Genomic DNA, 26,290 nt, shown 5'->3' with positions numbered 1-26,290 from the left:
CGTACGAACGACCATTGCGCTTTTTCAATTTGTCATAGATTCATTTTTCATATGACGATGATTTTCTATTCGCATATAAATTGATTCCTCGCGGAGGGCTAGCTGTTTAGGAGGGCCCTTGAGAGAATTGTCAAAAGGTAAAATAGGGGAGTGTCTGGTTGTCGGGACTCGAGACTAGCGTACCGCGCTGCCGGATATGCTTTTGGTGGATCATGTGGAAGTTCTACAGAGCAAGATATACATGTATATAAATAAATAAATATATACATACATAATACATGCCGAAAGGTAGGTCGGTCGCGTTTGAGGTTTCACCTTCAAGGGGATGAGTGAAGTGTAGAATGGGATTAAGCGGGGTTATACGTTGGTGCTACTGGGTGGGTGGGCGGGTTAACCGTCCCCGCAACACACGCGTGTCTAAACCGCCACGACGACTCGCCGCTATAGTAATAATATTAGCACGCTACGCGAAGGATAAGGGGTTAAACGAACGACGCAAGAGATAGAGAAGGCAGGGGGGAAGAGGGGGAACGAGTAAGCGAGCAAGAGAGCGCTTTCGTAGCAGCGTCTCTTCCAAGTACTCGATGAGGCTACGCTATGCGGCAAACGCGAATCTATGTTACAGGAAAGCCGTAGATCTGTCTGAGTTGGAACGCACGCGGCACCGAATCAGAGAATACGGTATAAAAGAGCTCAAGGGGCGAGTCAGCATCATCGATACAATAATTGGCCATTTTAATAACGCCCGGATCAGTTATTGACACAGCTGCTTCACTGGGTAAACAAAGCAGCTTGCCGGACGCGTTGCCAATCACTGGAACATCGTTCATTACCGCAGAATGTAGCTAAGTGCATCGCGAAAGATTTACTGAATATATGCAGTTGTGTCGTCGTTACTTAGCACTCAAGCTGCTCAGCTCTTTCTCTTCCTTCCTAACATTCCATCACTCGATTTATTCCTTTTGCCTCTGCTGCAGACTGACTTCCCTATTCCCTTGTCCTTTCGTGCATCGAACGCAACACAATGCGCTCTCCTTGCCCTTCCTCGTTCGCAGCTATTGCCGTATCAGCCATATTCCATTAATCACGGACAAGAAGAATTCAAACGAGTGAGAACTTTGACCTCGGCCTCGCTCCAAAATCATCTTCGAAGTTGATACTGCGGAAACGAAGAAACACACGCGCAATATTCCATAAAAAAGAGAGACGAACAAAGGTGAACGGTATTATACTGAATAAGAATTGAAAAGCAGTATTTTTTCACGCTCTGGAAATGCGGCAAAGTTTTTAATAAATCAAACAACATGCATGACTGGGGTGTGAGCACACCCCACGCGAACTTCAAACTACGCTCCTGTCCCAACAAGCGACATTATCGAATGATTATCGACGGATTTTTTTATATATACATTCAATTGAAATTATTTTTATCGTACATCATTCTTTTCGTTATAAAAAAAACGAAGAAAATGGTGTAGGATAAAGTCAGTTTAGCATCGTAGGACCGGATTTATAAGCAGAAAAAAAGTGGGGTGCGTTCGAACCCCGGTCATGAGGTTGAGGGTATGAAAAAAGGCACATGAGGTGTAGGGTTAAGGTAGTAGTTCGATAGTTAAGTGCCGTATAAAAAATAGGGTGCAGCCCCCTTCGTGTATGAACATTATTCGTTGTGAAATATATGTTCCAAAAATCATTCAAATTATCGTTAATGACCGGTAAAAAAATTTATTGTTACGATATTTTACTAAAATTTCATAATTGCTCGTGATTTTATAATTTTTATATTTTTTCTTTCGCCTACACCCCCGCTAGAAAAATGCCGTATTCTGTATGACTTCGTGCCGTGTGCACATATACGAGCATATAAATGAACGCTCAGAAACGCATGAATCGTGACAACACTGTATACAGGCAACTGTCCGAGACGAGGGCAGCGTCCTAGAGTATAGTGATAATCATGGCTTGTCTTACGCGACGGCGTTGCCACGTTGCGATCCTTGAAATTCTCCCACTCAAATTCTCATACGAATTTCATTAAAATCATTTTTTTCTCTCAAAAACTAGACGGTAGATCGTGTTTTTTTTTTTTTTTTTCTTCGCAGAAGATACTCTAACACTGTGTTTTTTAAAATCAAAATCGTAAGAACCGTTTTCGAGTTATTTCGATACACATTTTTTGTTTGACGATTACCATGTGTTCGGATGGAGAAACCATAGAACTTTAACCTGCAATATCTCAAAAATCGATTCGTTAGATTTTTCGGCGCGACATATATTTTTTTCAAAATTTCCGTAAGAAATCGGGTTTTGCTATTGAACGACTTTAAGAGCTTTCAGGCCGGGCTATGACCGAGTGAATGGTTGCAACTTCGGTGTAATTTTTGTGCGCAAGCATACGATTCAATTCGACATGCATCACGGATTGTTAGCCTCAAGTTACGCCACGATAACGCGACATTTCAGACTCACGGCCAAAGTAAATCTGAAAGAGAAAAGAAAGTTGAAGATTAAAGGTGAAAATTTGTGAAACGAATTTCCGCATGGGCGTCTAATTTCTCTGGAGAAATCAGAAATTCAGAAGTGACTTTTCCGCGGACGGTCCTTTACTTATCTCTCTTTTGGCACCACCAATACCAAGAGCTGGCACATCTCGATGTTAATAAATATTCAGCCTGTGATCCACTGTAAAATTTGCATGTAAAAATATCACATCTCGATTTGTACGAGTAAGAAATACGAGTCGCAGGGACTTTGATTTCTCTAAGGATTCCTCTGTCCTCCTTCTCAAGAGAAACTTCGACACGTTTCGTGTAATAATGTTGCCCTCAAATTTAAACGTGTCTCTTTGATATTCACACACGTGACATGCAATATCTTTTTACTATTGAAACGAAGATTCTATTCTCGTTTGACTTAGATATTTTACCGACGAGAGATTGAGCAGTTTGCGAGTATTGCACAACTGAAAAAAGATCGGCGAGTCATTATAGTTAGGGAAAATTATGAGAATGACAACAGTCGAGAAAGTCTCATAAAGCCAAGTTTATTACGTTAGTCCAATTGCGAATATAATTTGTCGACATTGGATGATGTATTTGTTCGAGGCAACGAGCCTTACACGGAGGATTTATGATAGCCAGTAAGCAAGTTACCGTGACGACGCTTTTAATTTTCGCACCCTATCGCAGGGGAGACTCGCCCAGAGACTTTTCCAGCATGCACACACTAGAAAAAGGCCAAATGACGGAAAAATGAAGATGCGGCGTTCATCGTATAAGTACGAACAGCCCTTGTCGCTTCCTACTCACTGTTCGTGCTACATGCACATGGTAATGTACATAGTTATACGTACAGAGAGCTTAAAAAGCGAGGCTGGTACGATAGATACTATTATGGGCCGTTATACGGTGGTCCCTCGCTCTCTCTCTCTCTCTCTCTCTCTCTCTCTCTCTCTCTCTCTCTCCTGCTCTCCTTCTCTCAGTCTCTCCCGGTCTCTCGCTACCGACGAGCTAGCATCGTATTTTAACTTAACTGCTATGCATCCCTTGGCGCCTAACAATTTATTACCATAATTGACATCGTTAACATCGCGCCGCCTGTGCACCTCTAAACTTTTGTGCCTCGATCTCGGCCTCCTTCACCTTTTCTATTTCTGCTTTTTTCGTCCCTGGACGTCCTTCTTTCTCCCTTATTTCCCGAAGGTGAATTCGTCTTGGGTTCACGTCGATGGGCAATAATAATAAAAATAATATTAAACGAGGAAAGAGCATTAAAATAGGGAAGAAATATACCTCTGAATTAAAGTTGACGAGCATAACAGCTGTTAAGTTAATTCCGTCAGTGCTACGAGCAGCTCCACGTATTTAGCAGGTATTTCACATACCTTTCTCGCAAATTTATGGATCCCTCTTTTTAATGCATATAACTTTCGTTTTCTGCCTTGTTTCCGCTCGGGAAATTGATAAAACAGAAAGAAGAAGATTAAAACGATGAAATATGCGTCTCGTACGCACGGGAACGCGCGGAAGCCTCCTCGTCTCTCTCTCTCGCGATTCTATCGTGACGAAAATTTCAAATTCTTTAATATAACGCGAGCACACGGGCCGGGGGCTGGTACAGTTAACGTCAGAGTCACGCAAAAATTTCCATTCCTTCGACCACCGATCCCAGCCCTCAAAAATCCCCTTTTCCCCTTTCCCTCCCTCTCCGTCCAAGTATTTCGAAGCGGATGCGACTTGATCTTATTCTAAACGCGTCAGAATTGAGCGTGCTACTCGATGGCTCATACGCAGAACTTCTACATACGAACGGTTTCGGCGAAACTGAGCAATCGTGAAGCGGCTACGCAGGAGTCCATGTGTGCCTCAAGTCTGCTCCAACACTAAAAAACTCGTTTTTTTTACGCGACCCGATCAAATCGCTATCGTGTAATTCCTCGAAAAACTTTCCTCCGTTAAACAGTCCTATGAAATAGGTACACGAGCTATCTGCATTGATTTCAGTTGTTTAAATAACTTTGCAAACGCCCTCGTCTTTTAACTCTTCGCAAAGTTTTTTAACCCCGACGTAGGGAGAATGCCCTATTTCGACATACGCCCTTTCTCCTTCCTTCGAAACGCTTTCTCCGGAGCTGGAATTTTTTTCCAATATTCGCTAAATGGATTCACGACACGAATGTTATAAGGGAGCGAGAGAGAAAGAAAGAGGAAAAGAGTGCGTTTGAAGAGATAGAACGCGGTGCTGGTGTCGCATGCGATATCGAGAAATTATTGTTTCTCGGTAGTCATAGACCGGAAGGAGGAGACAAGGCCGGAGGAAAACACGCAAAGGGTAAGAGCGAGATATGGCGAAAGAGAAACGACGAAGCGTAGTTAAATATTTGTCGAAGGTGTATAATCGCTCTTGCTCTATTGTTAACTATATTGGGCTTCGGGGCTGGAAGAGCGTTGTACGTAAATGAGAGCCTAAGGCCTAGCACACATGCGGCGTTTCACTGACGCGCACTTCACACTTGCAACAAACGAAACGTTGTTTTCGAAAATAACAAGAGAAAAAGAAACAGGGTATTTATGAAAGAGTCTAAAAAACACTCATTTGAATTCGAATCCGGAAACCTCTGCGGGGAAATAAAATCCTCACGAGTCAAGAGCAGTGTTTTAAAAACTAGAGAATCAGAGCTATAACATGGAAGCAAAAAACCTTCGCAATGGTCAACAGGGCCATGATCGTCGTTAGAATCTTTCGTTCCATTCCGAAACTGAGTGTTTATCCTAGGTGAGAAACAATGAGTGGGCTGCTAAAGGCTCGAGGCCCAAAACTCGTGTTGCAACAAGCGAGGAAAACGTGCGTTCGAAGACACCGCGTGTGTACCAGGCCTAACCTTCCATTGCCCTGTTCTCCTGCGATCCTTTGTTAATTTCCATACAGCGCATAAATTACATAATGTGTATGTGGTTAACCCCGCGTAATGCATGTGAATTTTTCGTTATTATATCGAGCTTGTGCTACATGCTTCCTCTGCGTTGTTTGAATAACAATCAACTTATTGCCTTTATTGCCAAGGTGCGTTCTTAATTGACGCTAATAAAACCGTATGAAAAATGAAATGAAATAACAATAAAGCTGTAAACTCTGTCCTCGATAATGAGAGATTTTCCAAGCTTGACATTCAAAGTTTTCACGCTTAAGAGGATCGATCAGTCGGTACATCGCAACCGTGAGTGCGAGAGAGATTTCGATTGGAAAATTTCGAAATCGAAATTCTTTGACACAGTCTGACCGATTAAAAAACGGCTCTGCCAGCCGATTTTTGCCATCGTCCTGCGCAGGCTGACAGAGCCTTTTTTTAATCGGTCAAACTGTGTAGAAGAATTTCAATCTCAAAAATTCCAAGTGAGATTAGTCGATTGATCCATACTCTCGACGATTGTTCGATAATAAATCGATTAAAAAGTTCGAAGAAATACGATAATTGTGAAAAAATTCTCAAATTTCTTATACGAAATGGACGAAAAGAAAAACGCGCAAGATTTTAATGATGGCAACTGCGAAGAAGCGTAGTCGCTGGAATACCGTTGCAGTATCTATGACATCCGACTAACCGTAATTTTACAAAGAGGAAGATGGTATAACTACAGGTCAAGCCGTCACGAAAGAGCCGCAGTGCTGTTATCCAAAGACGCAAGGACTGGTGACTATTCTTATACACGAGAGCTTGCCAAATACATAAATCAACGCCTTAAAAAGAAGTCCCGATGTTTCCGTCGTTGTTTCGCTAGCGGAGTTTTATGATACGCTGCTACTTCCACGGCTCTCAGTTACTTTCTCTTTCTTTACCTTTTTTCCATTCCTTTCCCAGCTTCCTTCGGACTGTTTACTCCTGCTTCTGCGGGAGCTTCCTTTTTCGCCGGCCACGTTTCTTTTATTATTTCAACTCGTCGGCTCGAATGTCAACGTTGAAAAAAGGAATAGGCGCCAGCCCCAATCTCATTCTACCACGCGCTCACCCCGCCCTCACCGCTCCTCTCACAATGAGTTTTACCTCTCGGGTAGCATGTTCGCTGTAAAATACTAACTGCTACTTCTCCACTCGCTATTGCGTCTTCTACATTCCACTGGCAGTCGAAAGCTCATTCACGCGAGATTTGTACCAGCGACAAATTAAATGGCTGTGATTTATCACAGTTTCCGGTAAATCTTTTTCTCGCATTTCCGCACAGAACCCTCTGCGCGTTTTCTTTCCTGGTACACGGAAGTAAACGATTCTTTGCTCTTCGGCTCTATACCTTCTCTAATCGATCGCAAGCTTCCTAGCAGACTACAAAGTTCGAAAAAACCCTGTGGCAAATTGCCTCAATGTGGCTACCAAAATGTATTAACAACGCGCTTTAACCGACACCCACTTTCAGTCTAACTTTCCTGATTCACCTAAATAACGTACACTTTCTACTTGATAAATCTTTCTGAAGTAATAACTGTTGAACTAAAAAACCAACTCTACTGTGTCAACTAATATCATTTTGTAATTCAAAACTTTCGTTAAGGAAGTTGAGGCATTAGAATGAAAATGATGTCACCGTTTTTAAACCGATTGCATCTTATAAAGTGAAGTGAAAAAAAAATCAGTTACATTTTCAGACAGTTTAGGAGCGTCGTTGCTGAGAAAAATCAATAACAATTTGGACCAAATAACATGTAATCTTATGGAAGTCAAGACACATTCAGTGATATCTCCGTTAAAAATGATGCTAAAAATATGAAATTTTTTGGGCAACATGAGCAAGGCTTGCCGAATAATTTCAATTTTTTCAGATTTATTAGGAGATTTGCTGAGATTATATTAATAATAATCTGTTTTCCATGCAGTTTTTTGAGGCTAGGATCGTCACCGTTCGTGTTTTCGACTGAGCTTTCACCAGTTTTTCGTCTTTTTTTCCCCAACTTTTCTTTAAAGTGTATGCAACATTGCCAAACTGTAAACTGGCCTAACTTTTGAAAGGTACAGGTCATCACTTTTGGGTAAAAAAAATGACTGTACAGCCTCAACTTCCTTAAGCAAGTTCACGTGAATCTAATGGAAATCGGAAATTCCAACTTTAAGAATTGAAATTTGAAAATCTCCAAGAAATATACAGCGTGCATCTGTTCCTGGAATTATTATAGGATCTACCGTCTAGTTGTCGAGAAAACAATTAACGAAAATCTCATTTTTTGAAGGGTTATACACTGGCTCTTATGGCAGGTACACACTTCCTCTGCGACGATTTGGATTTAATGAAATAGGATCCTCCCAACTTTGAAGAGCCAAAAACGAGAATAAGAAAACAGAGTATTTTTAGATATCAATGATGTCTTGAGAAAGCCTTGTTACCGGTGAAAATCTCTTGGGAATAAAAAAAGAAACACTTATTTGAGGTTAACGAATAATAACGACATAAACGGTGGAAGGTTTGACAACATGATCATGAGCCAGCTGGTTTAAAACATAGATATGCATACGCATATAAATAGAAAATGGCTCTTGTCACATTTTGCTTGACGATTTTACTACGAAATTGTTTTAACCGCTATCATTATATTAAAAATTCATCTGTCTCGACAAATAAATTACATATAATTTTAATAATAGCGAGAATAAATTTTATCCGTTTTTTTAATCATCAAAAGAGTAAAAAAGATCAACGTTTCAAAATTTTTGCACGGTGATTGCACGCACCCATATATCGGTGGAAATCTCGCCAATGAATAATGACTCAATCATCACGCGAGAGGCTCCGAAAAAATGAATTTGCCGAATAGTGAACAAGCGACAAGCGTTGAGTCCGGCGTTGAAGCATATGAGAATAAATTCGAATTGATTTACTCGAAATTAAAAGTATAGCTACGAGTTCATTTCGATTAAAACCGAAAAAATCGTTTCCCTTTTTCTCGCAGTCCGTCGTGTAGCAGCCGCTCAGTATTCTGATAGACTTTAATTCCAGAGACAACGTACAGTGGTAGAGGAAAACCTCCCTCGATGAAAAGTAATGTAACGTAATCGAGGCCCGCGACAATCGTTTAGTCCACAGCGACGACCGGAATGATCCTGCTCTGCGCTCAAAACTTCTATATCTATGTATGTGTCTACCTAAAAATATATATGTATACATGGCATGAGAAAAGGACGCTGGTACGTGTTCCGACTTTCGATACAGTCAGCCCCATCGATGCTCTCATCACGTTGCTCGTCAAAGGGCTCGAATCAACTTTACTCGCGCGCACACACACGCACGCGAGAGCGAGCACACAAACACGCGCAGAGACACACGTAGTTATATATTATCAGATTTTCCTCATCCATCCGATGCCTGGAGCTTAATGGAAGGATCTTCCATGGCTCAGCTCAGTCAGTTCTGTGTTCTCCTCTTCACCGCTGGAACATTCGATATCTCGTCCCCGGCGACGTGGCTATGCGCCACGATGAAATGTCCTTCATTTGATGAGCCGCATCTTCGACATAACGGATACAGTAAGCGTTGAATAACGAAATGCAAAATCTAAACGAAACTCATACTTTGCCAACTTGATCGAGAAATCTGACTTTTTTCACATCACTGTGGAGAAATTTCGTAAATTCAGTGGATGCTTGCGCGTGAGCTTATATACCCACTTGCCGCCGATACCGATGAGAAAAAAAAACGTTCAATCTCATGAATGAATTTGCGATATTTCGATACCATGAATTTGAATAAGTCTTTTCGAATTTGGAGAGCAAACCCGGTCTCAAGTACGTGAAAGTTGATCGTAAAATCGAGATTGAGGTGAAATGTGAAAGTTCCGATTGTTGTCATAGATATCAATTTTCCAGAAACAAACTTCTTTTATTACATTTATTTGATCGACGAAATAATTGTCGATCGTTTCATTATACAGAAGATTGTAGCAATATACTTTTATCTTCTCTTTTCTCTGGGTGGAATTAACGACGACCGCTGCCGTAATGTCACTTTAATGGGTACTAAAGCTACAATTTTCTCGTTCTCTTCATTGTGTTATTTAATTAACATTTTGATGAAGTCAAGGTGTCGCGAAAGGTTTTAACGATCCCCAATATTTCAACACTAATGCTCTTACATATTTTTGTAGAAATGCTAAGTCCTCAAATTCGGTACAGCTCTTGTTCATCCTTGAAACCGAAGGAAGAATTCCGTGAGAAGCCAAGCCTGAGGGTATTCTTGAGAGGCCTCGAAGGTGCTGAACAATACGTTATAACAAGTAATTCATATTCATACGAGAATCGAGAGTCTCGAGATTTTATTAAAAAAAAAAAAAACGACGTTGCAGGAGAAGCAGTGATATTTTTATTATATTTTCCACTTACCTCCAACAGCAGCTTCGGCGAAAGGCTTATTCTCGGATATATTCGCGTACAACGAGTGAGGTGAAAGAAAAATGTTGTTTGGAATGCGTGGAGAATCGATAATCTGTCGATTGAAATACGTTAATTATGAAATAACTCGGTTTCATAGATCATTTATCATTTTTTCGAGAATACAAAGCAAAGATTTATTCGATGATTGGTGTAGTTCTGACAACACGAGTCAAAGCATGTAAAACCACTTTTACTCGTCTGGCTTAATCGCGGCCAATACTGCAATCCTCGTTATTTCTGCACGGGTACGTATTATTAGGAGTGAGAACAAAACGAGAAGGAAGCAGGCAACGAAAAAAAAAAAAAAAAAAAAAAAAAGAAGCAATTATGGGAGTTTTGCACGGTTATGTCAGAGCCACAGCCGGGCTTTTAAACGCAGATAACTATCATTATCGGATATACATATAAATACGTATGAAATAAACATACACTTGAGGCATACATGCATTTTTCAACTGACTGACCGATCTAACTCACCTTGACTGGTATGAGATGCAGATTTCCACGACTCGCGGCACAATAAACTTCAGCTCTCGGTCTAGAAGCCAGCTGTACCATGCCCGAGCGTATTAACTTGACCAGCTGTTGTTGAGGCGCCTTTGATTATTTAAACATCAAATCCATTGATACCCCTTTTTTATTCCGCTCATCGAAACGTATTCCAATCAATAACTATTTAGTCCACTTACCATTGAGTGTGCTTCAATCAAATTCCAACCTCCGAGCCACGACTACCGAAATTCTTTGACGCAGCCTTTTGTTCGAGTTCAGTGAACAAAATCTTCGACATGTTTTTGTTTCGGACGTATTCGCGCCACGGATGAATCGATCCGAACGGACATTTGTATCGTCGATGGAATTATGAGCATATTTCCGAGAAACAGCGAACCTGAAGTTCGCGATATTAACACACTTAGCATCTTCAATCCGTGCCTGAAGCGTGCAAGTAAAAACTGCTCGCGCAACTTTAATTGTATACACAGATGAAATAAATTAGAGCAACTTCTTGAAACACAATAGAATCATCAAAGTATGCAAAGCACCGGTAAAGTGAGAATTTAGCAAGCGGTTATGGTGGTGAAAAACCCTCTTATAAAATGTATCCCAGCCAAGTGAAATTCTCCGGGTGGAAAAGCTTCTAGCCGGCATGCCTATATCGCGATATGAAAAGCACAGTTAGACACAAAACAGCGGCAGTAGCAGCAATGAAATAAGCAAGAGAGCGTAAGGTGAAGGAAAATATATCCATGTTGTAAAATAGAAGCAATTGCGCTTCGTACACCTCCCCCTGTTTCTCTCTTTTTCTCTCTCGTACTCCAAAGAAAAGAACAGTCCCAGGTATATTCATGGAAAAATATGTATATATACATACAGCGAGAGACGTACGATCAAGACGTATATTTGTATGTATATAAATCGAGAGAACAGCAAGGAGTGCAAACGTAACGAGATAATAAAAGAGAAATCTCATTCATAACTTTCGCTTTTCATGCATACGAAATTATGTTCGCTTCTATCTTCAACTCCTATACTTTCTCGCTCTCGATGTACACGAAGCCACCACGCCTCCTCTCGAGAGCGCTCCCCCTCGTGCCTTAACCGCCCTCGCGCCTTGCCATCGTTTTCTTTTATATAATTAGCCGCTACTACGAGAGGAAGGAAAAGAGGGACGAGTGGGTACGCACAGATAAAAAGGGCGTAAGAGGGTGAGCCCGACGGTACGACGCGGCTTGTAAGAGTCCTACTCTTGGAGCCTCTGAGGCTACTACTACGCGCGTTCTACCGAGAAGAGGGGTTGCGATGCGCGTAGTTTGCACCAGCGAGATAGAGAGACTGAGAAAGTGTCAAAGGAAGAGGGACGAAGAATTGGCCTATTATACCATGACAAACACGCCCCCGTGGGCGCTGCGGAGCAAAAGTATGCGCATTCTCGAGGCGTCTACCTCACCGTTCTTATATTAGCATCCGGTAATAGGCCTGTCACTATTCACTGCCTGTTTGCAATCAAGGCTGCCTTTTCCTCCCGGTCTCTTCTCCTGGGTACATATTTTTCCGCGTTTTTTCCTAGCTTACATTACGAAAAATAAAAACAATGCGGCCGGAAGAGCGCAGCGAGATTCCACGAGTGAAGACGGCTTCTCCGAACCCAAAATGGATTCGTGTACAAAACGCTACCAAGAATAAGATACAAGAAAAAATAATAGATTAATTCACCTTGAACTCCGGCCAGGAAACACTCAGATTTGATCCAGTGGCTGTCGAGATGAATCTTCTGGCTCCCTTTTCTTCTGGATTACGCCCTTCTGAATAATTTCTCTCAACCTCCTGCAATTTATCACTCACCGTTCTCCATCCTCGTCCCTCTTCTGCCTTGCTCCATCTCTCGTTTCCTCTGGCACTGTGATATCCTCCGCGTGACAAAGTCCATAGAGGAAAATGTCTCGAACCCCGAGATATCCGCACGTATTGCGATTCCTTTCCCTCGGTCACTGCTAAAACTTATTTCGCCTCAATTGGCCGTATTCGCACAACACTTCCCTGCGCTCTCTTCGTTAACGACTTTACCTACTGCGCGCGCTTCAGCTGAATTCGTGTCACAGCGGCCGTTAAAACCGTTACTGACTGCCCAGAGTCTTCCAAATATGCTTTTTATATGCGCAATCAATTTGTATTGAGGTAAACGCATAAGCTGATTCGTGCACAAGGCTCCAACGGGAAGGAATACAATTTACTTGAAAGCACCGAAATCTTGGAATAACGAACGGACAGTAATACGGAGGAAGGACACGAGTGTTATTATTTTCACAGTAAAAAGAAAGTGTCCATCCCGACGTATGAGTGCCACCTGTAATCCCGGATGTAGCTCGATTTCTAATCATCCTTTTCATCGGTTATAAAAACTCCATACGACACGAAGAGGCAAGAAAAATGGCGATTCTTTTATGCGGTAACACAGTAATGTCATTGGAGCACAAAGAAGCAGAAGAAGAAGCTGCTTGGCGACACCGAGAGGATTCTTAAAATCTTTATATACGTTGTATAGCATACACGGTCAATGGTGAACCAGGGGAGTTGAGCCATTTCGGACGAGCGCGTTATACGAGCTGCAAAACGAGAGAGGACAGCAACACGGACCCACACAAATTCACGTATATAAAAGCCATTTCAGTTGATATCAGTGACAGCGCTGGAGCGTATATAATATATGTTTTAGGTAAGGAGAGAATGGTGAGGAAATACTAGAGAATGGTGGTCTAGCTCGTAAAAGTACTAGCAAGGGGGTCAGACAAGACGAGAGACAAAATCGAGGAAGTATTAGACACATTGGCACACCGGCGAATTTATATCTACGTATATCTATGCGAGTATATACGTATATGTGTTTCGAGGGTGCAAGAGGGTCTCTCGTCTTGAATGCGTTTGTTCGTAAACCACAATAGTAGCGTCGAGACGTTAAAGTTAAGAGAGCTCGCGAGCTCGACTACGAGAAGCGAGCCGAGACGAGCAACAAGAGATATACAGAAAGAGCGCGAGCCTCCGACTGTTACATGAACTAAGAGAGATGAAACGAATGGTCTGTGAGATGGATAGAGACGCCTCTCCGTTGAAACCCCTCTGGTATTCTCTATAACCATAACTGGGGACGGCTAACACGCACAATCTCTCCTTGATTCTACCGAGATATCTCTCCCCTGCTCCTCTCTGTACATGTACATAAATATTGCATATATATAGTGATCTCAGTTTTATGCCTCGACTCCCCAGCTTCTTGGATCTTCTTTTCGAAATAAACTGTAGCAAATTGCCCTCGAACATACTCTGTCTATACACGTATATAGGTGGGTTACTACTAGCCAGTCATTTGGAAAGCCTGCACGCTCTCTTCATTATTTTACCATTGAGTCAAGCCAGCTACACCGCTGCAGACACTTCCTAATAAGTTAAGAACCTGCAGTCGATCATAAAAAAACGTATCTCGACACTAGTTCACCCAAATTATTGTTTTTACAACCGCGCGCATCTTAATTGAGAAAATGCACTTTATTCCTATTTCTCGTGTCGCTCTAACGTTCACGAGATTAGTTCTCAATTGGGCATGAAAAAAAAAAAAAATAAATAAAAATAAAAAGGAATTGAGATCCAGCTGGTTGAACTACTGCTCCAATTCACATGCGCTTTTATACCCCGATTTCCAGTTACGCCGATTATCGCCTCGACTAACGCTCGAGGCTTTCCATCTTTTTTTAAACTTTCCTTCAGTTTCTTATGGTTTTGTTTTGTTTTAATTCAAAAGCAAATTCGGTTTTTTTTAATAGTAACGGATCAGACATGCGATCCCGTTCGAATTGATGTCTGTAAATATATGTCGCAGTAAAACAAAATTGGTTGATGGCGTTGCAAATACGTCAAGCAAGTGTGCTCGGGTGAAATTGAAGCGAGGCTTCAATTTCAGGAGTCAAAAGATGGATCGTTGCTAAGGGTTGTTTAATAAAGAAAAGTGTAGAAAAGAAAAGGTTGAAAAAAAAGAAATAATTATTGAATACAAATAATTATAATTATTTGAATAAAAGAAAAGCTGTTAAACGCGATAAAGATGAATGAAAGTCAAAATGAAACAAATTTTAATTTTAATAATTCTACATATGTATTAATTGATTGTTATAATATTAGATTATGCATCCACGAGTTCAACATCCACCAATGAGCAGTCGACGAAGAGGAAGCCACTCGGATTTCCAATCAAAGTTTATCCTCATTCTAAGAACATTATAATATGGTTATATTTCACATCGAAATGTGCACGTGATGACCCTCAAATCCTTACTCACTGCCACGACGAGTAGCGACCAACTTTACCAGCCGTTGATGTCCACTGACTTATTATGTGTTCGAGGTCGTGTAAGACCAGTCAGGAGAGGCGCCAAAGTCGCGAACGAATCGATGCTAGTGTTATCATCTCATGAGACACGATATTTTTGAATTTTTGAGTTTTGACATCTTAGATTATGCACTAGCTCATCCAACCACACATCGATCCTTGGCTCTTGGCAGTCAGGACACTCCGAGCACAGATTCTAGAAATGATAATCGCGCGTCCTTTCAAATGTGTATTTTATATTGAAATTCCAATGAAGAATTTTGAAGTGCAATTACAGAACAATTCCGTTTAATCCATCAAACGTAATCATTGATCTGTTGGAACTTCGATCTCTACGGGGTGCACGACTGATAGAAAATCATGGATTCTGGCTTATCGGTTAACGACAAGTGCATGTTGTCCAATCGTTGGATTCTATCTTCGATTCCTTTTTGAAAGTATCCCATTAATGGATCTATCTATTATTGATGCAAGATTTGAACGCCGCTTGGCAGATTGATCCAGACAACGATGAAATTTCACGGATCGATTGAAATTGTTCGTGTCATACAAGCCTGCTTGACGAGTATACAAAAATATCTACTTGCTACGCAGAAACACGCTAATACACGGTGATACAATGACGAAAGGCGATAATTCTGACGTTGTGAATCATTAATCAAATGTTGAAAATACAAGGAATAGAGGCGTAAATAATCAGGATTCGATCATTTATCAAGTTTTTAAAGCATATTAGGAATGGAGGCGTAAATAATTAGGGTTTGAGAATCGAATATTTTTCCACATTAGTTTTTGTTCGTTCGATTCACCGAGCTGGCAAATTTACATACTGCTGCCATTTTTCCCTCGTTGAAATGTTCTCTCTCATAACAGAGTTTATACGAGCGATAATTCCAAGCCGGGTGTAGCCACGTATGTGGGACCGAAAATAATTTCGTATCATGAATAAAAGTTGGCAAATTGATATAAAACGGCTGGTGCGCTTCGAGCTTCATTGATTGAAAGTTCGTTTTTTACACGAGAACTCTGAAAAGGGTTTTTCGTTGTGACTGTCACTTTTTTGCGATGCAATATGATCGATTTCCACATCAACTCGGACCGTTATTGTCACGCGCGGCTAAGCAAATATTTTTTCATGAAACTTTTCAGATGTGATTGAATGTGTCACAGCAGTTTTTTCGTCGTTCGGATCGTCATCGAATATCGAATCCACGTTTGCCCAAAGCTATGAAACTTTTGGATACGTGAACAATGTTGTTTCAAGCTCTAACCCTGAAAAGTGTGTCCAGCTGATTTTTTTCCATATCTAATTTTCGCTACGATTGCATCTCGATGCAGAAAATTTTATTCGTTAATGATTGCACGCGTAATAAATTTTTCGCCGCATGAACAGATTTGAATCTAAAAAATGCGCAAATCTCACCAATTTCAGGTTTCAGGGATGCGCTTTTTTAATTCGAAATGCGCGAGGTCATTTGGGAATCATTAATGAAATCATATTCGAACGTTACGAAAGAGCGCGGTGCTTTCTCTCGATAAATCGAACGTTATGAACGAAGGAGGAGAAAGACGAGTGAGAAAATGAGCCCGGAAGCGTTGTATTTTCGCCTCGTATATCCCCAGCCGATTTATACTTATATATACGTCTTTTGGACGTGTAGAAACGATTCGAAGATGAGATTATCTGAAGCGACGCCCCGCCGTCGGCATTGTTCGATTCTATTGTCTCAGAAAAACTTGGGGAAAGCGCCAAGGTTATATTTTACGTGCTGGAAATATCTCGATGCAAGAAATTATTATCGTACGTGCGAATACGAGCCGCGCACATGAACAGCGGCGTCCTCGTCATCGTCTATATAGATTTTCCATACATGCGAAGTGTCTTTCGTAAACCTGCCCTTCGGCAAATTTCGTTTTCAAAGCGTATACGTGAAAATAAAGCCCACAGCTTACCATTCTCTTATCCTCCAAATTTCTGCAACACGTTCGCACCCTCAGAATTATCTTGGGCCGTTGCTTTTCAATGGATTTTCATGGTCCTCATAAATACCGACGGGAGCTCGGTGCTGCACGCAGAAAAGTGAACGTGCTTGATGGAAAAATACCAACGATAAAGGAATCTTACGTCGACGTTCGGTATGAAAACTAATTATTCAAAAATATATATATAAACGTTTTTTTTACCTGCGGAATGTCTGAGAGTAAACATTCTCGAAAATTTAATGAAAGCATCAAAACATTGGCGCGAGCGTTACCAATATTGGCGAAGAATCTCATAACGCATTGAGTTATTTGTTTGCGCTTGAGCTCGTCGTAACTGTGTGTTGCGCACAGCGATAATGATTGATGGCAAACAAAAAGTTCATGAAAGTCGATAAATATTTGACGCGTTACTTACAAAGAATAAGAAAATTTCATAATTGTTTTGACACCCGCTATTGTAACGAGGCGAGGAAAAAATGCGAAATTTAATGGGATGGTCAAACAAAGGTCGCATCGGGTTCTACATCGTTGACGTTTTCACTTTATTCTCAATATGTATCGACAAAGCATTTACAATGTATATAATCTCTGTAGACTATTGCATTAACGTAATTAGGAAGCGATGTACACGCAGAAGCAAATTTCATTCACGCACGCACAAAGGTTCGTCGGTGGAAGACTCGAGCCGCTCAAAATCGCAGGCTCTTCCACAGCTGACTCTCAAACTCCAAATCCATCGAATGGATTCTAATTAAATAACAAATAAATAGTAGTGAAAAAAAGGTTCGGTCGTGTTCGAACGTATTTATGATGAGTGCGCGAGGTAAAGTTTTCCAACGACGGACACTACGAGGCCGAACCGTCCGATCCGTTTCCGTTTCGCAGTCAACCTCGTACATTCCTTCGCTAATACATTTAGCATTATACTTATATACTCGACTATCCATAATGTTCAGCGTACATACTATATCACAGATATCTTCTTTAAGCGAGAGACAAACGCACTGATTTCCCTGTCTGAGCCTTGACCGAGTTAGGTCGTACCGGAAATTCTCAGAGTTATTCGAGATATTTGTGCAACTTGTGGATTATCTCAGATATCGAGATTTGTCGATATTTTTATTCCTTTTCATTTCCACTTTCGCGGCTTGATTCGTTTGAATTTATTTAAACGAGTCATCGCCGAACATATTCCATTGTTTTTTAACTGCATCATGTTAACAGCATGTTGCTAATCAAACTTGCGTATGAACGAAGACTCGCTTTGCGTTTTATTGTGGAATATTTCATTTTGTAGATACTTCGCATCTTTTCAGAGCAGCTTTCGAAACACGAATCCCCCGGAGAAAGAGGAAGTTTCATCGTTATGCCAAAATAGCCGATATCATTAAATACAAATTTATCTATGGGACAATCTAACGTTCGATTCGTTGAAATTAAAATATCAAAATCGAATCCAATGAGCACAGGTTTGATTGTTGCTATCGAGCAATTCGTAATGAGTTATAATTCAGGTACCTCTGAATAAAGGTGATTGACGTTTCACCGAAAATCACTTATTTAAGACAATCTAACACAAAATTCATCATAACCGATTGCTAGACGATGCTGACAGATTTTCCGATCGATTCCAAGGTAATGAGACGCATTGTTATAGTTGGGACGAGAAGATGCAGGCTCCACCGACGTACTCTCATCTTCGCGTATGGCACGTCGAACTTGCAACGCAGCTCTTTGTTGTAACTTTTCAAAAGATTGAAAGGTTATTTACCTACGAATTACAGAGCAAGTAAGTTATAGAAATGAATTCTTCAGGTGTGAGCACATTTACTGTGAACGAATGTCCGTGGCACTCGAAAACGAGATTTCACTGATAAAATAATAGTTTTGATGAGCCAATCATGACGAAAATGACAAACTCTGGTTTCTTAATTGATCAAAACATCATAAAAATCAGTGGAGATTGAAAGAAAAAGCAAAACCATGTGTATGGGATCTTGAGTATTTCGTTCGAGAAATTTGGAAAGATGAAAAATCTGGAGATTGTGAAATATCGTTGAATCAGTCGAGCATTTACCTCTTTAATTCGATCTTCACGCTTCGGATGGTTGTACAGTAGTCGGGTTCAACAGTTTCTGTATCTCTTCGAGGCTCTTGCCCTTGGTTTCCGGTGTTATAAAATAGACGAAGAGCGTGCCAATGGCACAAGATATAGCGAATATCCAGAAGGTCCATTGTATACCAACAACGGAATTGAGACCTTCGAAGCCAAGTCCGACGACGAATGCGAAGAGTGAACCGACGATCATGCCGCTCGCGACAGCCGGGGCTTTGACATTCGTTGGGAATAATTCGCCGAGGAGGACGTAGGGTAATGTGCCAATTCCGAGGGTGGTCACGACTTCGTAAGTTATAATGGCAGCGACTGGTAGCCATGATATAGCGGACACATCATTTTTCGCGACGTATTTGAGGTGGAAAAACATGCCAACGGCGATGAGTGCAACAGTAGCGGATAAGCCGGAAACGAGCATAAGAATACGGCGCCCAACACGATCTACCAAACCGGCGGCAGTAATTCCAGCGATGAGTTGGGCGACGCCGAGGACGACGACGGCCTCGGCCGGACTTATGGCTGTTCCACCGTGACTGAAGATCTCTTGAGTGTAAGCAACGATTGCCATGTGGCCCGAAAATTGTTGGGTAGCTTTCAGGCCCAGAAGGATGAGCAGACCTCGACGGTTGCCTCTCGTTCGAAAGAGCTCGAGCAGAGAGCTCTTCTTGTTCTCCTGCCCTTGGACAACCGCATCCTTCATGCAGCTCATATCATCCTTGACCGTTTCCGTTTTGCGGAGTCGACGCAGCTTCATCAAGCACTTCTCGGCCCTCGTGTCATTGCCCCGAATCAAATGGAAATACGGCGTGTCCGGCATGAAGGAAAACGTCACGACGAACAGCAGGGGTATTGACATTGCAACGATATTGAGCTCCCAATAAGGCAAATAAGCTCCGATAGTCGTTATGAAAAGACTACCAAGGTTCGTTGACAGCTTTAGAAACGTTCCGAGCGCTCCTCGAATATTCTTATCAGCAATTTCCCCGAGATAAATCACTCCCGCGTTGTATATACCACCGTGACCAACTCCGGCGACGAACCTCGCTACGTAGAGAATGACGACGCTACGAGCTCCTATGATGAGACCCCAACCCGCCAACTGGGGTAATGCAAACGCCAGCAGTGTCATCTTCCGACCCAATCTGTCGACACATACCGGACTCAAAATTGAGCCGAACAGACTCCCGAGGGTGTACAACGATACGATCCATGAACCTTGACCCGCGGTCACTGTGAATCTCGAATCTGGTCCCTTGAGAAACGGTAGAGCCGGTGATGTCCAGCTCAAATGTTCACCGCACGCCACCACAGCCAGGCAGGCTACAAAACACGAATATCATCGAATTGTTAAACAAAATAAAACACCAATCAATACTATTTGACGTTAATGTCAAAACGTTGGTCAACTGATAATGATTCTGGTGCGTCACTCAATAATTCATATACTCAGCAAAGGCATCGGTGCAACTTTTCAAAACTAAAGATCTACGATGATTCTGAAAGCCACTTTCGAATTAAATGAACCCTTGAAACAATCCTACACAAATCGTATAATTCGTGTGCGTAATGGAAAACTTGATGCAACCAAAAAAACTTCGATTAGCCCAAACGGCTCTTGGTGCGACTAAATATTTCAAAGTAATTGTCACGCAGACTTTTCGTTATACAATAGTTTTGGATAATCGAAAAAACTATTTCCAACGGATTCGCGACTCAAAAGTGACAAAGGGTTCTCAAGTTTTTGGTGCATTGGCCAGCAGTGGTCTGCCGGTCATGTAGCATCGCTCGAGCATATAAGGCGATAAACATCGATGTGCTAATAGCTTTACAATCTCTGTATTTGTGTATAAAATTAACCCCTAAAAACGGTGACATTATAAGGTCGTGCGTTCTTTACGTATATCCGTGCAATGAACCGTCCCCGTGTCTTGGCTCGTTGCGAAAGAATTTTCATGCCTCAAATTTGAATTTTTCCTGAGTCAACGCGGTTGGTTTTTCCATTACTCGGCTAAGGAAAACGAACGTATTTTCTATGAACTTCAATAAAACCGCATAAATCATAAGCATCGGAAAGTAGGATTTTCCTACACTTGGAACAAAATCATCGTCGAGGCCATACGTCAAAACTCTCGGGACATCCAGTGAACAGGAAACTCCTATTTTTTTCGTCATTCTAAAGATCTTAAAAATGATTCATTTTTTGGTGATGCGTCAATAAATCTTAACAGACAATTTCTTTATTTAAACGTGGCTTATTCTGAAAGATGATGAAATTTCTTCAAGTATTTCACCCAACCTCATTCCCAGCTTGTGCAGCCAACCAGTAAAATTTTTGTCCCATTCATTTCGCTGCCACTTGTTAAAAATTCATTCCACGAACTCCCACGCTTTCTCTAAACATCAATCTCCAAGATCAATGTTTCTCAGAACTCTTCTTCCTCTTTTGAAACCCTCGCGGAACATATTCCGTGCATGTCGCAGTTTTTAACGAGAACTGTTACTGCTATTGCCAGTTGTGAGCAGGTGATAATGAAAGTTAAATCGAGGCGTCCTGACGTTGACATTATACCCGCGTACGATATACTAAACGATTGTTCCATCACTGCGCGTTAGATCATTCTGAACCGCAATCCAGTGAAGCTTTTCCCCTTCGTGTTTGATCGTCACGAACTCATTTTATCCTCTTTTTAAAGATATAAAAATTCGAATCCTTAGTAACCTGACTGGGGATATTCCTCCTGTATAATTAACTCGCATCACTCATTTCGCATATTCGTATTTCATTATACACAACTCATACCAACACTGAACTCCCTCGTGAGCTGTGACGTCGTCGGGATTTTCTTTTTCAATTTCGTGTAATAGTTAATGTCAGCGAGTGCAAATGCACATTAAATATCGATATTTTCATACGTATACATGGTCGTCGGTGCTCAGGCAACGATTAACAAATAACATCATGGATATGCGGGTAGTTCGATTGCTTTATGCTTGAAAGTAGTCCTGCCGAGGCTGGAGTAACGTCATAAATCGCGTTGGGTTATTATGAAATTTGCCAAGAATCCCCAGATCGTTCTTGTCGCTCGCTGACAATATATTACGTTTAATAAGAGGGAGAATGGTGATAACATGCGCGGTATATCACATCACATTTTGCTTCAAAGAGGTTTCGACGTTACAACGAGGTCAATCAAGTTCTATCATTTAAATAATCGTTTACACAACTCGTGAAAAGAAATAGTGAAATTAATCGCGGTTTATGGAGGCTGCAGAATTTGCCATTTTCCATCGATAAATTCTACGATCGATGGTATTTGCAATACACTGTTTGATGAATCTTTTTCCCAGGAGAGAATTCCTTCGTTGACGGAGACTCCGTTTCTCGTACGCTCGGGAGAATCAATTTGACTTTCAAGATCATGCAGACATTCCCTTATACATCGCTTTAGTAAAAGTGAGAATCGTGACTTCACGAGAATAAGTTGATGTTGGAAAAACGTCAGTGTTTATTAATACTGAGGAGAGACTTCCATTGCACCGAAACGAACGTTGATTTCAAATAAAAGAGATCAATATTTACGGTGAATCGACAAAAAATTATTTCAATTCGCAAAGGTGTTGTAACGATTTATTGCAAAATATATTGCGACATACGGAACGAGAAATTTGGCAACGGTAACGGAGTCTTTTTCATGGACACTACTTTCCTTTTCGATTGTACACCGCGAGACTCGATATTACTGCGTTATCGTTTTTGTAATTGGGTCCAGTCGTGCTCATTACGTAATCGTCGAAACATGCGCATTTTCAATCGTAGTAATCATACAAATAATATGCAGACGAATGACAAGTGTAATTATTGTTCTGTTGTAACTGCTCTAAAATGAATAGCCGAGAAGATAAATTTGCGGTTAATTGTACTCCGGCAAAGCTTAGAATATCTCAGTCTGATCATAATATGGCAAAAAAGGTGGAAAAAATACGCCAAAGACAGAGGATATGAATAACAAGCCCCTGGACGTGATTACTGTAATTAGTGAATAATTTGCTTTAGTGAATAATTGGCAGAATCAAACCAAAACAATAGTTGTCGGTAAATCACACGATTGGAAAAGAGAACGAAAAGTTACTACCGAAGGGAAATGATTGTAGGGTAACTACACAAAACTAATGTTTAAGCACGTTTAGCATATTCTACGAGGTCGAAGATACGTTACCATTGTCAGGTATTGGCCCTACTATCATTCAAAATAATTGGGATTCTTTTTGTCATTCGAATGTCGTAAATAATAACCATTTTACAAAGTCCCAAGCTCTTATCGCCTTCTCGTGATTCTCCGATCTCATCGTTTGATCAGTCAGTATAAATTAACTGCGACATGCAATGTATGCTGTTAATGGTCAGGCCAATGTTATTATTCATTTTTTTCCTTATTTCCAAAACAATAGAAAAAATTCAATCTGACTATTTTTTCAGACGCGGCTTATTCCAGTTTTCATCAGTTCTCCATTCGAGGGCTCGAAAAAATTGAATAAATACAAACGTTACTCGACAAAATCACGCAATAATTAATCGATATTTTATTCTATTGGCATCATTTTTTCCATGACACAGACATTGAAAATCTCAATAACTCACAAGAAAGAATTCCTACAACATCGAGTCTTGAAACTTCTAAACGCACGTATGAATACGCCCAAAATGTACGGATTCCATGAAAAATATGGAGCGAGCTCAAACTCGATAGAAGATCATTTTAATCTCGTTTCCTTCGAAACAAAATTATATTAAACTTTTTTAGTACAATTCCCGTCCGCCGCTATGTTTGAAAATAGAATGATTCGGAGAGATGCGAACTGAGAAAAATTGTTGATCGAGGAAAATTCTGTTTCCTTAATTCAACAGAAATACTCGATTAAGGAGGTGGATAAAAATATTTTCGAAATAAGATAAAATGGTTTGCAATACTGGAACAAATTATTGGTCGAGTCAACAAGACAGCGAGCGGCCAAACACAGTAATATCAACGCAGGGAACTGTCATGCGAATAAATCAATGAACGTATTTATCCTATCGACAGAGTTTAGTTAATTTGATATATGAGATTAAAGCAAATATTTCGTTGAGACAAAAGTATGCTCGAGCAAGAAAATGACAAGAAAAAAAATTATTTTACTACGCCCGTGTAAATGAGCCTCTCGCAGAAAAATTTCAAGACCTCGTTGAACAAATATTCGCCTTCTAACTTAAAAAAGTCGGATCCTTCGTGTACCATTCAGCAAAAAAAAATTCGCTCACCATTCCTGTTTCTCGGGTTTCTCCCTTCCAATAAAGCCACGCAGTGTCAGAAATAATGTGAAGTCATGACACTGAGTGTTAACAGGATGATACGAGATCCAGAAAACGTGAAAAAACCTCACCGAGCAGAGAAAACACTATCGCGAGGGTCATTCGTGCATTAGCCGAAGGTGTGCTAGGCCAGACATTCAATACACTGATAGTTTAGGCGGAACAAAACGAGCCGCGCTCTGTATCTAATGACGCGAGATGAAACGCTTGCTCGTTCAGCCGTGTCGATTTAACAGGTCCAGGCTATAATAGGATTGTGTGTATCGTGGGATCAATCTCGTTTAATCAACGACCGATGCTTCCCGAGTAATCGCGAACATATGCAATTACATAAAACCAACGAAATAGCTGGTTAGACGGGATCGATATGATATAAAACGCATTCAACTTTCGTGCGACATCACAACTGGTAGTACAAAACAGTTAAACGAAGAGATATTGATATCGAAAACCGAAAATTCCGTGCTCTTACAATGCAGCGTCTCGAAATCGATTCTTCTGCGTGGAATAAAAAATTTAAGCGTTCGATCTGAGAATCATCGGTCCCGCCACTTTCGCGATTGTACGAAAAAGTTATTGAGGATTTCGGATGAGAATTCTTCGTTGCATTTGTATGGAACGCTCGTACGATGTATGACGGTGAAAAAAAAAACGACACTTTTTCCGAAATGGTCCGTTTTTCATAGAAAATTGATAGAAAATAACTCGTTTGATCACCCGAGCATCGTGTTTCGTACACAATTGCTATTACACAATTGAGTATTTCTATCGAAAGATCGCTCCGTTGACTGAAACTGTTTATGGACAATTGAAAAGAAATTATCGTTTCTCATTAAAGAGCGTTGTGTGATTCAATGACTTTTATTTATCAACGTAATGGAGGTTCGCGAATGAACGAAAGCATCGGTACAGTTTTGCCGTTACAGAGTTACCGAACCGGTAAATTCTTAAGAGAATGAAATAAAATATGCTCGCGCGTGCTTTATTTCCTGTGTTTGTTTAAGTCGTTTACATTCATTCGATAATGAATTCACACTTGAATGAATATGGATCGAGTACAGTGTGTAAGAAACGGAAGCATGAAATTTGGCGATGATCGTGAAAGTTTGAATTTTAAAGGTGACACTCACCACTTATGGCAGCGGCGAACTGTAACCACTGGCTGCCAAGCTCTTCGGAAACGGCATAACTCTCGCTCTCGATTTCCTTCGGCACTTTGCTCGTCACGCTCGCTCTCCTCTCGTCACGACGCGACAGGGGCATGAATATCTTGGGTAACTTCATGGTTTTTCAAATAAATTTATTGTCTCTCGCTAAGACGATTTCTCTGTTTTTACGGCAAGCAGTGCAAGTACAACGGTCTGGTAAAAAGGTAAAAAAACGAGGGTGAATACAGTTCCGTGTATGGGATAAATTCTTGCTTGACACTTGAGGTACTTCTGAGTAAAGTCGATTTTCTTTCGAGCGAAAGCAATCGCCGCCCGCCAACTGAAAATAGTGTATCTTTCGAATTTCCGTAAACCGAGCAAATAAGGTACGTTAGCCGAGCACTTTTGTGTTTGAGCAATAACAATATTTTTCACTGTCAATAAGCTGAGCAACAATCCGGCTCGCACACAGAATTTTCGCAACGGTTACGGGCCTTTTTAAAGACCGACAAAAAATCTCGTCGGCACGAACGACTCTTCGCCGTGACTTAACTTCTTTATCTTTCTTCGCTATTCACTCCTGCCGGTACGCTTATCATGCGAGAGTTTCGCGAAAGAAATAGATTCGGCCACGATTTCAGTCGTCGTTGACGACACGTGGTGCCGAACTGAAGTCGCCTCTCGTACGGACTGTGCCTTTAAAGCCGATTGAATGACAGGACAGGTATGCCAGCGTCAAAGTAGTGGGGCCCGACCGATCGCTCAGCTCTTACGACTGTGCAGGCCCAACTTCCTTCTCCCATCGCTCTCTCTCACTCGCTCTCCCTCTTTCCCTCAGTCTTTTTTCTCCGGCCAATCAACGTTACTTTTCTCGCCTGGGAGATCTGTCGCTGTCTCGCTTCTT

At 41.1% G+C, this 26,290-nt stretch overlaps 2 protein-coding genes across 2 annotated transcripts; both read right to left on the bottom strand.

Moving 5' to 3' along the window:
- Window positions 1-9,424: 9,424 nt before the first annotated feature.
- Window positions 9,425-10,663, bottom strand: LOC122409423 (uncharacterized). Its single transcript, XM_043416992.1, has 4 exons — window positions 10,600-10,663; window positions 10,388-10,507; window positions 9,860-9,962; window positions 9,425-9,732 (listed from the first exon to the last, which is right to left on the bottom strand). Exons 1-4 carry the CDS (start codon window positions 10,600-10,602, stop codon window positions 9,638-9,640), a joined length of 321 nt encoding a protein of 106 aa, XP_043272927.1. The 5' UTR covers window positions 10,603-10,663; the 3' UTR covers window positions 9,425-9,637.
- A 6,630-nt stretch (window positions 10,664-17,293) lies between these two features.
- On the bottom strand, window positions 17,294-26,043 carry LOC122409476 (facilitated trehalose transporter Tret1-like). The gene is made up of 3 exons (XM_043417085.1): window positions 25,369-26,043; window positions 18,850-20,208; window positions 17,294-18,543 (listed from the first exon to the last, which is right to left on the bottom strand). Exons 1-2 carry the CDS (start codon window positions 25,520-25,522, stop codon window positions 18,866-18,868), a joined length of 1,497 nt encoding a protein of 498 aa, XP_043273020.1. The 5' UTR covers window positions 25,523-26,043; the 3' UTR covers window positions 17,294-18,543; window positions 18,850-18,865.
- Window positions 26,044-26,290: the final 247 nt, after the last annotated feature.

The sequence above is a fragment of the Venturia canescens genome, chromosome 4 (genome assembly GCF_019457755.1).
Source record: "Venturia canescens isolate UGA chromosome 4, ASM1945775v1, whole genome shotgun sequence".
Lineage (NCBI taxonomy): Eukaryota > Metazoa > Arthropoda > Insecta > Hymenoptera > Ichneumonidae > Venturia > Venturia canescens.
This window is presented reverse-complemented; position numbering and strand designations above follow the sequence as displayed.